Source organism: Asterias amurensis, chromosome 3 (assembly GCF_032118995.1).
Source record: "Asterias amurensis chromosome 3, ASM3211899v1".
Classification (NCBI taxonomy): Eukaryota; Metazoa; Echinodermata; class Asteroidea; order Forcipulatida; family Asteriidae; genus Asterias; species Asterias amurensis.
Window position 1 is genome coordinate 4,306,520 of NC_092650.1, and position 12,092 is coordinate 4,318,611.

The 12,092-nt window shown below is 39.1% G+C and overlaps 1 protein-coding gene across 1 annotated transcript; it reads right to left on the reverse strand.

The window, feature by feature from the left end:
- Positions 1–811: 811 nt before the first annotated feature.
- LOC139935355 (translin-associated factor X-interacting protein 1-like) lies at positions 812–11,918 on the reverse strand. Its single transcript, XM_071929895.1, has 16 exons — positions 11,730–11,918; positions 10,663–10,798; positions 9,964–10,221; positions 8,995–9,129; positions 8,686–8,850; positions 7,562–7,743; positions 6,683–6,794; positions 6,099–6,160; positions 5,772–5,861; positions 5,062–5,212; positions 4,401–4,529; positions 3,883–4,053; positions 3,333–3,482; positions 2,317–2,514; positions 1,624–1,730; positions 812–1,022 (listed from the first exon to the last, which is right to left on the reverse strand). Exons 1-16 carry the CDS (start codon positions 11,774–11,776, stop codon positions 812–814), a joined length of 2,304 nt encoding a protein of 767 aa, XP_071785996.1. The 5' UTR covers positions 11,777–11,918.
- Between the last annotated feature and the right edge of the window lie 174 nt (positions 11,919–12,092).

Sequence of the window (12,092 nt, forward strand, 5' to 3'; positions counted from 1 at the left end):
TGTTTTGGGGTGAAAACTTATCCAAACCATACAAACAGGTACACCAAATAATTTGAAACACAAGTAGAGGGGTACCTTCCAGTGTTCTGCAATAGGTACTGAAATGTGTTGGTGTGCTTGGACGGAGTAACCTAAAAAGAAGTATTCAATTTAAAGGTTTGGACAGCAGTCAAAATGACTCAAAAAATCTGATGCTGTCAACATCATAAAAGTTTAACCTAACACAATTCTCCAAAATTTGGAATGAAAACAGTTGTGCCGACTGAATGCTGATTTTTTAAGTAGGGAATATGCTTGGATTAGCAACTGATACATTTAGGCAGTATTGCTAAACCTTGCACAAACATTACACTTGGCTACACAGTCTACCACAATCACCATTGTGGGAGTCAACTTGCACGTACAACTATGGTAAAAGGCGTGTTGCCTAAAATGCGCATCATTCTATAACAACATGGACATTGACAAAAATGGCATACCAAGATTATGATGAAAAAATGAGTCGCATGAACTGGGTCAAATCAATACTAAAGGGCGTTTATTAGGCCCCCAACACTTAATGTGTTTTCATCGTAATAGGACTGTCACGCGAACAGTGGAAAATATTGTTTCAAAAATTAAATAAAAATAATATACAAATGTACAGCACAACCCAGGAATACGATTTTCTGGAAAACATCTTCTTACTTATTTGGTTTACGTTCGGTACTTTCCTGAGTTCTATGAAGAAGAAAACAATTTAGCAAAACTGGACGGATTGTTGTCATTCTCTATTAAAATAAACCCAGATTCTCCTTTCGTGTATTTCTTCTTATAACTCGGAGCTGTTGAGAAGACCAAAGCGGCTGACGCCCTTCTTGAGCAGTCTCTGTATGATAGTTTCAATGGGTTGGGGCGTGGCCGTGTTCAGCTGGTCGTGCGGTACGTCGTACGCGCAGGCCAGGTACGCTATCATATGATGTTTATCGATCTCGGCATCCACCACGTTGATGGCCATCCGTAACTCCGGTAGAGGCACCTCCCTGTAAAATAAGAATATAATATCAGTCAATTTGCATAAATCGCTGTGTCGGTGCAACAATGTGGTACAATTTTGTAATGCACCATATCAGGCACGCACTACTGGAATTTCCCATGAGCGAAAATCTTTGAATTCTACTCTCTGGTTTTACTGTGACTCTTTATCAGCCGAGTACCGGTAAAATTATTGTAAAATAAACATTCATCCTGGAACCCATTTCCCAAAGGTCAATTATTCTGAGCCACAACCTACTGTTGGTGTTTGTGATCAAACTATCCCCGTCTCGCTGCCCCCCTCCCCCCTTGTTTCCTTATCATTGTCATCTCCTACTTTTCTGACAGCATTCTGCTTTCTCTCTTTCCACCTGTTACTAGAATGTCGTCACTTAGCCCTTAAGCAAGACTCTGCCGGGGTCAAAACATGAGGACATGAACAATGTATTGTTTTGCTGAATAAGATCAAACAGTTCTTTCTGAAACAAGGTCAACATCAAATTATGCCCTCCTTTCCATCATGATGTCCTTTTTACCCATTATCTCTGCCCCCTCCCCCCCCCCCCCCCCCCCCTCAGCACTCTACATATCTTCGACCATACTACTTACTCTTTCTCCCCCATCTCTTGTTTGATCTGCTCCACATACTTGAGACGTTCTTCTTTATCTTGTTTCCGGATTAGATTAATAAAAGGACGAGCTCCTCCATCTTCATCCTGCGTTCAAAGTCAAAATGGAAAACATGTCTTGTAAAGAGTGGACACTATAAAGAGCATCTCAAAAGTCAAGCCTGTTTGAATTGCCAAGAAATTGTCCAGCAGTCAAACAACCGCACTCCAGTAGACCATGACATTGTATTGAACTACAGGAACACTCCTGCACAGAGCATATTATGTGTACTGCACCCACTCTTGATTGGCTCCGTGTTTGTTTTTTTTATTAACAATTTGTAGTTTTTCATCAGTTAAAATGTTGTCGGTTGGAACTGGCCAATTAGGCAATATAGTTCCAGTTTAACAGTCAAAAGTCATTATACATGAAATGAGCAATATATTTGACTATGGCATTGCTTAAATTCATTAATATATAACTCTTGAATTGGGGTTGAACAAAGACAAAATGGACTAGAGCCAACGACCTGCGGATGAACATGCCAGCACTCTACTAACTGAGCTATCTAGCCCTGTTTTGGCGGTCTAACTATTTTGTAAATATCTTTGTTCGCTTGCACATCAAGCGGAGAATGGTAATCAATGGTGTTACAGACATTTTTGTGACCACTTTGGTCTTGGGTCTTTTTACCTCCATGAAGAGATCTTGATAATTCAGGGTCTCTGCTCCTTCTTCTGGTTTTAAGTCTTCTAAGGCTGCAGCCACAAGGGCTTCGATGTTCTCATCGGACTTGACAGCGAACACCTCTCTCAGAGAGGCCTCAAACTTGTCTCGTGGGATGACTTGGATGCTGGTTTCTTTACTTTCCTCTTCCTCCTTTTCTTCAACCTATACAAAAGAATGTAACAATAATAATTGGTTTTTATAAAGCCAATTTCAGAATACCGTCTCAATGCGCTTTACCTTAATTAGTGCCCTGGTCATTGGGACAATAAAATTCTGTTGATCTTTCACAGCTCCCTGAGGAGTATACAGCTCTGAGCTGCCGTGGCACTCCGAAGGCTTTTTCATGCACAATATCAACCTCTTCCCTCTACCCATTTATACCCCTGGGTGAAGAGAAGCATATAAAGTTAAGCATCTTGCTCAAGGAAACAAGTGTCATGTGGAATTCGAACCCTTACTCCAATGACTTAACCACCAAAACATGAGACTAAACCGCTCAGCCACGACACCATTCAATCAATAAGTCGATCGAAAGTTTAGCGGAGCGCAACTGTGGGAGCAACATGCATGGAGCCATTTTGTTTTTCTCCCATTTAAAAGAAAGAACCCAAACTTGCTAGGCTACAAGGACAAATAGTCACATCCCCTTTTTGTTGAATGAATATAAGTGAGTTCTCATTAATGAGTTCTCATAAGAGTTCTTGTTTACTTGTATCATCCACTGGGAAGAAGTTTCTCCTTTTTTTAACGTGATTGAACAAACTTTGTTTACCATCAATAAAATTAACATCTATTAAAAATGTGTGTCTCGAAACTTGAATCTTGTTGTTAGGATTTGAATTTTTACATAATTTCCATGATTTCATTTTCTGTTCTACTTATTGGGGGATGGGAGGAGTAAATATCTTAACTTGATTCATTTGGGAGGTTTTGAATCCATGTCCTTGCCAGCAATTCAAGCAGACATCTTGAGAACGTACCTGTGGGGGTTCGACCCCTTCTTCTGCTGGCTGGGGCGTCTCTGGCGGTGGTGTTGATGATTGGATCGTCACTGTCTCTGAAGACTGATTGAATGACTCCATCAGTTTTTGTAACATCTCCATTTGTTGGTTGTACACATCTTCGCTGATCTGAAGAAAACAAATACAATCAATCATTAAGAAATTTATGTTGTAGTTCACAGATTTGTTGTCATAGTGTTGATATTTCTGACTTTTGTTTTTGACATTTTGTTTAAAGGTACGCGTTTGGTAATCACTTTTAAAAATAATGGCAATAAAACCTCACTTGGTTAGGTACAACAGTTTTCGATAGTGTAAATCATTTTGAGAATCATGTCACTTTGAAGTAACGGGTTATAGAAAAATATATATAAGTAAGGGGAAAAGGACGTAGCGGGTACTACCTTTTGAACTAAATTTGAATTGATGCATATATGGTGGGATACACCAAGTGAGAAGACTGGTCTTTGACAATTACCAAAGGTGTCTAGTGTCTTTAAGACTTAAAAATGTTGTATTACAAACTGACCTCATTTTTAAGTACTTGATAGAATAAGCTGCAGAGGCCCTCGTCTTCGTATCTCTCCAAGGCGTCATGGAGATTGTACGCCTTCTCAGCAATCATCTTCTTATCCCGGAATCTGTCGTCAAGAAACTCTGCCAGGAAGGCGTCCATCGGTCCAACCGAACCGTCCTCCTTCTGAAGAGTTTCGGAACAAAACAAATATAAACTGAGCTTATTAGATGTTAATTTTGCATCGGGATAAAGAATATTATTTTGGTTTTACCGTTATTAGACCCTTAGACAATTGTGTGTAATTCTTTGTAGTTTAGACCTCTTTACTTTGATATGCATAGGTTGACTCTTTCAATTCCCACTCCATCTTCTTTGCTTACTATTTTGCTTATCTATGCAATATTTTGTATACATATTTTGATTTGAGAAAGATCAGAGTAGTTTGAAGTAAATGCTGACTTGAACTGAAGAATTTAAATCAAATACTGCATGAAGTTTGAGATTTGTTAAGTCCCTTTGCTCCTACCTACCTGTGATTCCTGCTTATTCTTGGCTGCCCAGACCTCCTTGATCAACTCCAGGGCATCCCCCTTTGATATCTCTCTGTTTCTGACTTTAATATCGGTCTGGAGGTAGAGTGGAACATCCTCGCCTGTACCCTGTGGGATGATTAAAACAAAACAACCAGATTTATTACTCAGCGACTTAGTTTGGTCCATGCAAAAACGGTGTATCTTCTAATTTGCACTTACGTTAAAGGCACTGGACACTGTTGGTAATAAGTACTCAAGATAATTATTAGCATAAAAACTTACTTGGTAACGAGCAATGTAGAGCTGTTGATAGTAAAAAAACATTGTGAGAAACGGCTCCCTCTGAAGTAACGTAGTTTTCGAGAAAGAAGTAGTTTGCCACTAAAATATTTGAATTTGATTTTGAGCCCTTTAGAATTAGATTTTGAGGTCCCGAAATCAAGCATTTGAAAGCACACCACTTCATGTGACAAGGGTGTTTTTTCTTCCATTTTTATCTCGCAAACTCGACGACCGATTGAGTTCCAATTTTCACAGGTTTTTTATTTTGTGTACATGTTGAGATACACCAATTGAGAAGACTGGTCTTTGACAATTACTAATTGTGTCCGGCGTTTTTAATGCTTTATACACAGGTGAAATTTTAAGTGTTGCCTACCTTTGGCTCAAAGAACGCAAGTCCTTCTCCGTCTCCAGCTAGCTCCTTGAGGAGTAGCTCCACTTTACCATCGCTGCTCTTATCCTTAGCGATGGTCGCCCATCTTTCCTCTCCTCCCTCCATGAAGGGGGCGCAGCGATCCCAGTCGGGTCTGTAGGGTAAGAAATAAAGCATGGATATTAAAGTCTCGTTCTTTTTTTCTCTTTTTTTTATAGTTCGCACCAAACAAGTGTAAAGGTCACTCTTGGTAAGAAGCTACAAGAAGAAAACATTAATAAGACGAAATAACTCTTTTAGTTTTGAATTCATTTTTTAAAATATTATTGTTTTTGTTTATAGCAAGGTCTCCCCAAGTAAGTCTAAAAGCCACTCATGCATGATCTCGGTATAAAGGGCTACATTAACAAAGATATCTAAGATGAAAACAACTCTGGAATAGCCAGAGCTGGAATTGGTATTCCTCTTTTAAAAAAGATTGTAGGATGAAGGGGAAACATGCACCAGCCAAAGAGATGCAGTACGTGGAATAAAGTTGCCTAATAATTTTATTACTTAAAAGAAAACATGTATGTACTTTTGCTGAACCCCATGCAATGAGCCTTTTGTAATATAAGTTAGACTTGAATATTGCCTGGTACAAATGGCTTTCTAAGTCACAGCTACTCGCTTAAAACTGTCACACCAACTTTCCTAAACCATTACTTTTGTACCTTGGAGTTGCCGATCGTTTGAGCACTTCCAGCTCGGAGTAAAACTCGTCTCTCTGCGTCAACACCTGTTTATTGACCTCAAGAAGTGTACTGAAAACAAATAAACCAAATGGGGACGTTACTGGACCAGTAGTTATTGGTAACTCATTCATGCAAACCTGTGGTTTATTATGATTTCATATTTTAATTGCAGCCGATTTCTTATTAAAGGATTGTGGTACTCCTTGTAACACAAAACACAATGTCCACAGATTTACATTAAACTTACACACTTCTTTTATTTTTGTGTGACTGGTTTCACTTTTCAAAAATTATAAGTTTACTCACTCGTGCTCTGTCATCAGGATCTCATGGTCTTTTTTCAGTAGCTCCATTTCTTCTTGCAATTTCTGTAAAGGCAAAGTACGTACTAATGATTACAATAGTTGTTGAGTTGTATCAGGGATAAAGAATATTAATTTGGTTTTACCCTTACACCGATGTGTGTTACAATGTGTACTTAGTACTGCCCGGTGTTCTGTGAGCCCACAACCTTTGCCATTCCAGAGCAGTGTCATACCAACTAGACCACAGAGATTGCCTGGTAACTAGAGGCAGTTCGAATCCTATATTTTAGCAGCGGTAAGATATCAGACATGTTTTCTAAAACCCAGTTTTGACAAGGGCAACAATACGCCATCCAAATTGGGACAACTGACTCTCTGTCTGTTTTTATTTTCAAAATGCTTTTGTTTTTTTTAGGGTTTGTTTTTTTGGGGGGGCAGAGCTTCATCTACTTTATGCTTATATTTCCAGTTTGAAAAACTTTTGGGTACTTTCAGGTACCTAAATAAAATTACAACACTGTGAAGACTGCTAAAGTGACAGGTGCAGAGTTTGGTTGGTAACCGCCCTCTGCTGTGTTTTATTACCTCATGTTCTACTTTGAGTCCTTCAAAATCCCTCCTCGGTACTACGTCTCCATAGTTGGCGATCATCTCCGTCAAACGCTGCGTTGCATCCGTCAGGTCCTCTCTTGCTCTCCTAAACATCGAAAGAAAAGTAAATGATAACTTATGGAAAGGAACTCTACACAGAAAACTTAACTAATAATGTTAACCTTTCATGATAATCAAAGATATTAGAGGTTTTATCATCTTTCAAGTTCATGAAGGTGTAATTAACAATATCTGTGTTTACTTGCCAAAAGAGGGCGCTGTTTACAGTGTGATTAAAACATGGCTTCTCCATTAATAGTTTTTGCTATATGAGTCTCTACTTAGACATACCCCTAGCTAGGTCAAAGAAGAACCCCGATCATTAAACAGAAGGTTGCCTTTTTTGCTTACTTTACATGGGCGACACCCATCGGGGTAAAACTGTTCTTTTAAACCTGAGACCAATTTTATAGAACTGCTTAATGCCCAAAATTTGTACGTAAAAGTGTCTATGGTTCAAGTGCTTAGAGTTAGCACTGCTAACAGCAAGTACTGGAAAAGGCATGATAACCTTCCAATGCTTACTGTAAGCAAGTAAATGGTGTAACAATGTAAATCTATGGTTAATGCACAAGCTATTTCCCTACGCTTAAACAAACTTTTCTGCTCAGTAGTTGGTGCAAAATTTTGCTTGCCGATAAGCAGTGCTAAGAAAATGGCCCCTGGTATATTGAACACTTTTTTATTTGACGTTTGAGGTTTTTTTCAAACCAACAAAATTTATACATTTATGGTATGTACATTAAAGCTCTACATAATTAATACACATTCACTTTATCCAAAAATATTTAATTTATGCGCATATTTTCTCACCTTAATGCAATCTTGAGCTTTATGGGATCCTCTTTGGTTTCTCCAACGGGGTTGACCTGACCCTGAGACTTTTGAAAGTCTTCTTGTTGGTAGCGTAAATCGTTGATGTCAGACACCAGTAGTTTACGAGCGTCGCATTCATTTCGATATTTGTAGTACTCAGCGGCTACGTCTTCTTGTAGCTGAAGAACAATTAAACATTTACTGTAATTGGCCGGGAAAAGCATAATACTGGGTTCTTGTTTACAAATGAAGCACGTAATCACACCCCTAGGGATAATATCAAGCACTCATTTGTTTTTAACAGGACTAGAAGTGTTGTGTTATTTAATAGTGAGATCCATTTATGTAGCACCTTCTAACGGTAAACAATATGCCGAGGCACTATTTGGATTGGGTTTTCAGTCCCTACCTGACTGCATGGGTTTTCCCTAGAATAATTCTCTGGGGTTTTTCCTCCCACATCTTAAACTGAAACTTCCTTCCTTGTCTTCTCTCCATTGGGTTCTTAACCAGTACTGTGATTAAGTTTGCTTTTCTGGGAGTCCTTGGCTTCACAAACAGAAAAAATGAAATGAAGGTGAAGAAAGATACCGGGGGCGATTTCACAAAGAGTTAGGACTATTCCTAACTTAGGGCTAGTCCTAGGAGATATACAAATTGCATGGATAGTCCTAAGTTAGGACAAGTAACTGGGCTTAACTCGAGATAAGACTAGTCCTAACTCTTTGTGAAATCCACCCAAGGACATAAAACCAACCGCCCAATGTTACCAACTGAGTTTGGATGCCGTTAACACCCGAATCAGACAGGCGCTCCAGAGTCGCGCCGAACCAAATTCTGAATTAAGTACATGAAAAGTTTGACATCTGAAACAGTAAGAAGCGACTGGACGCGCTAGAAGTCGAAAGATTGACTGTTGCAGTCGTTCGGAATGACTCTGAAGTGCCTTGGTTTCAGACGTTGATCTTGTCATGAACTGAGCCAACGTAAATTTTATGTTGAGTTAGCCTGTCTGAAACAAAGAGTTATTGGGTCGACCTAGAGTCAGTCCAAATCTGTTTAGTTCGGCGCGACTCTGGAGCACCTGTCTAAGAGGTGTGTTACACAATCCCCATCCCTACCTTGTCTATTTGCATCTGTAGTGAGACCTCGTGTTGTTTCATGGCATCTATCGTCTCCTGCAGAGCCTTCTTCTCTCTCTTAAGATCCAGCATCTCCTGTCTCTCCTCCTCCCTAAGTGCCATCACCTTTTGATCACACTGCTCCGAGACTGTCACCAACATGGACTGCAAACACAAAGAGGAAATAATTAACCAATTATCAACGTGGCTTCAAACAATTTCTGAACTTCGGGAATTGTTGAGTTATTTTGTGTGTGCAAACATGTACCTCTTTTTAAATGTAAAGAAAAATAAAGGTGGTGGACCTACCTTAAGAGGCTCAAGCTCCCTTATCTGTTCTCTTTGTTGGGCGATCATCATCTCATACTCTGTCTTGATGGATGAGAGAAGAGGCTTGTATGTCTTGAAGTCTTCTATCAGGTACTCAAATACCTCTCTATAAGCCTGAGGTTGATGGAAGAGGAAACAAATAATAAGACATCCGTCAAGCCAGAACTAAAATTTGACACTAGACGGCAGGACTGAGGCCAGTGGTTTTACTGTCGGGCCAGTAAACTTATAACCGTACGAGTCCTTTGGTTTTGTGTTTTTCAATTGAATAATGATACCTTACTGTGTTGTATCTTAAACAGAAACAAATGATGTTGGAATGTTGACTTTCCGTCAGAAAAAAACTTTCAACTATATTAAGTAATGAAATATACTTGAAGGCACTGGACACTATTGGTAATTACTCAAAATAGTTGTTAGCATAAAACTTACTTGGTAACAAGCAATGGAGAGCTGTTGGTAGTATAAAACATTGTCAGAAATGGCTCCCTCTGAAGTAAGAGAGTTGTCAAGAAAGAAGTAATTTTCCACTGAAATATTTTAATTTAATTACGAGACCTCAGAATTAGATTTTGGGGTCCCGTAATGAAGCATCTAAAAGCACACAACTTCATGTGCCAAGGGTATTTTTTCTTCCATTATTATCTCGCAACTTCGACGACAAATTGAGTTCAAATTTCCACAGGTTTGTTATTTTGTGCATGTGTTGTGATACAGAAAGTGAGAAGACTGGTCTTTGACATTTACCAATAGTGTCCAGTGTCTTTAATATCCCACAAAAATAGATGAGATAAATCTTCTCTTACATATGTCTAAACTTAATGTCAGGACTCAAGATTTTTCTGCTTGTTATTTTGATTATGTTTTTGTTTTAAGTCTCTGTATGGTTAAGTGCTGTGTGATTGTTTACTGCCACCCCTTTGGTCAATTCATCTATAGTTGACATACCTGTAACCTAAGGTCACTGGGACCTCCTTCCCTGTTTCCGTCCAGGTTTCTAAGTTCTTTCTTCAAGAACATCTCCAGTTGTTCCAGGAACCTTGGCTTGGGGATGACTGATCGTTGGGGGTCATCGCTCATGTCCGCTGACATCTTGTCCGGGCTGGACCGAGGTCTGTGGCTTGGGATACCTGGCTTGGCTGTGGCTTGGGAAGTCGCATGAGCTGGCCATGTGTCAAGGGTACCGGCTTTAGTATCAATGAAAGGCTGCCAGGATTAAAACAAAATATAAAAAAAGTTATTTGTGTGTTACCAAAAAACACTTTTTCATGGTAGCAATGGTAACACGAGACCTCCTGTTCTCGACACTCTGCTGGAACGCATCTAGAAATCTCTACCACTTAATCTTAGATCTTGTCCTTGTACCACAAAATTCAAATCTTTTCTCAGAACCTATCTTATGTCAAAGGTTTTTCAAGGAGTAATTTTGTTGTGTCTGTTTTTCTTTGGTTTTGTTTTTGGTTTTACTGCGCCTTGAACACCTGCGCCTTAATTATGTTCGTGACAAGAAAATCATACCGTCTGCTTATCGGTCATTTTAAAAACCACCCGCCAACAACACCTCAGAAGTATGTTCACCTATGGTTGCCAACATTCGCCAACGGTGGCAACGTTTGCCAAGTGGAACGATCTCTAAATTGACCTTACCCTTAGAACCTGAGGCTGAGGTAGTTTGTGTTTTGTCCGATCGTTGATTCCATTCAGCTGATAGCTTGGACCTTGTAGTCCTTCGTACTGCCTTACCGCTCTTGGTGAGATGCCTAGACCTACTGCAGGCGGGGTGCTGGGAAATAAGAAAAAGGAAAATTAAATGCTTGATTCAGTGGGTGTTTTTTTTACTAAACTTTCTTATTTTTGATATAATTCTCTGCCTTGTTGTAAAATAACAATGTTTATTGGTTACTCCTTTATAAACTATTGTTTGTACTTTTTTCATGAAGTATTGAAACAATTTTAGTAAGTTTGAATTGACATTGAATTGAATTAAGTTAGGATCTTATGAAAAATATGGTATTGACATCTTGGTAAGAATTGTATTATTAACAAAAGCAGGCCTTCCTTATTAAATAAAAACTTACTGAACTTGGTGAGAATCACTGCAGCTGTTGATAGTTTAAAAACTTATTTTGAGAAAGAGTTCCCTTCGAATCAAGTAAATACTATTTATACAAAAAGGGATATCTCATTGACTCTTGAGGTAAATTATATACTAATACTATTATTTCATATCGATTGAAAAAGTGGTGGCGCCATATGGAAACTTTCCATTTTTTATAATTAATATGGTTTGGGTAATTAGTATCACCCCAACGCAATCAATAGCTCTGTTCTGAGAAAAATAACAATTACAAAAAAGTTAAATACTATACAGTGAGATACTAAATAATAGTCTAGTATTAGTAACTAGTCAGCACAATCTGCATCAATAAATAATTAATAAATTATCAATCAATAAATAATAAAATAAACAGTTCTGGTTAGCCAATTTCTTCGGGGGAGAGGGTGTCACATCACTTATTCTATTACTGCAATGCCTTTGTGAAATCTGACCACTGGAGTGAGTATTTCTTACTTCTTGCAACATTTTGTTTTCACGGTACTGATGCAGTTACTGACATGCCTATCTCGCTGCTGTGCTCCAAACTGAAACAGGAAACAACTGCAACCACACAACCCGTTTTATCGTTTTTAAGAAAAATGTTGGACTTGCTTACCCTGCAATTGGAGGCAGCTTTGCTAGAGGCATGGCTTTAGCAGCCATTCCCGATCAAAGGTTTTTCTGTTGTATTTTTAAGTCAAGAACTGTTCCTTTTCCGGTTCGCTAAATTGTAAACAACGCGGCGTAGTCTCCCTTCACACTTTGATCATTTTTTACACACACTCTCTCGTCGATCGATCTCCGCCGCCAGCCAAATCACGTAGTTGCTATGGGCGCAGGTCATCACGGGTCAGGAGGTTGGGGGTCATCAGTCAGTGGGTGACTATTCTTTTTTCAAGGCGTGGTACAAAAACAAATCGCAGCGCACCGTGCACGTTAAAGTGCGCCCCCTGTTGGTCAAGTTATCATTTCGAATGAC

Bases quoted from the DNA above. Each gene is read 5' to 3' on its own strand.
- LOC139935355 (XM_071929895.1), bottom strand. From the start codon at position 11,776: ATGGCTGCTAAAGCCATGCCTCTAGCAAAGCTGCCTCCAATTGCAGG. The intron at 4,530-5,061 runs GTAGGCAACACT...ATCATCCCACAG, and splicing joins TTGCGTTCTTTGAGCCAAAG to GGTACAGGCGAGGATGTTCC. The intron at 1,731-2,316 runs GTAAAAAGACCC...CTTTGAACGCAG, and splicing joins ATCAAGATCTCTTCATGGAG to GATGAAGATGGAGGAGCTCG.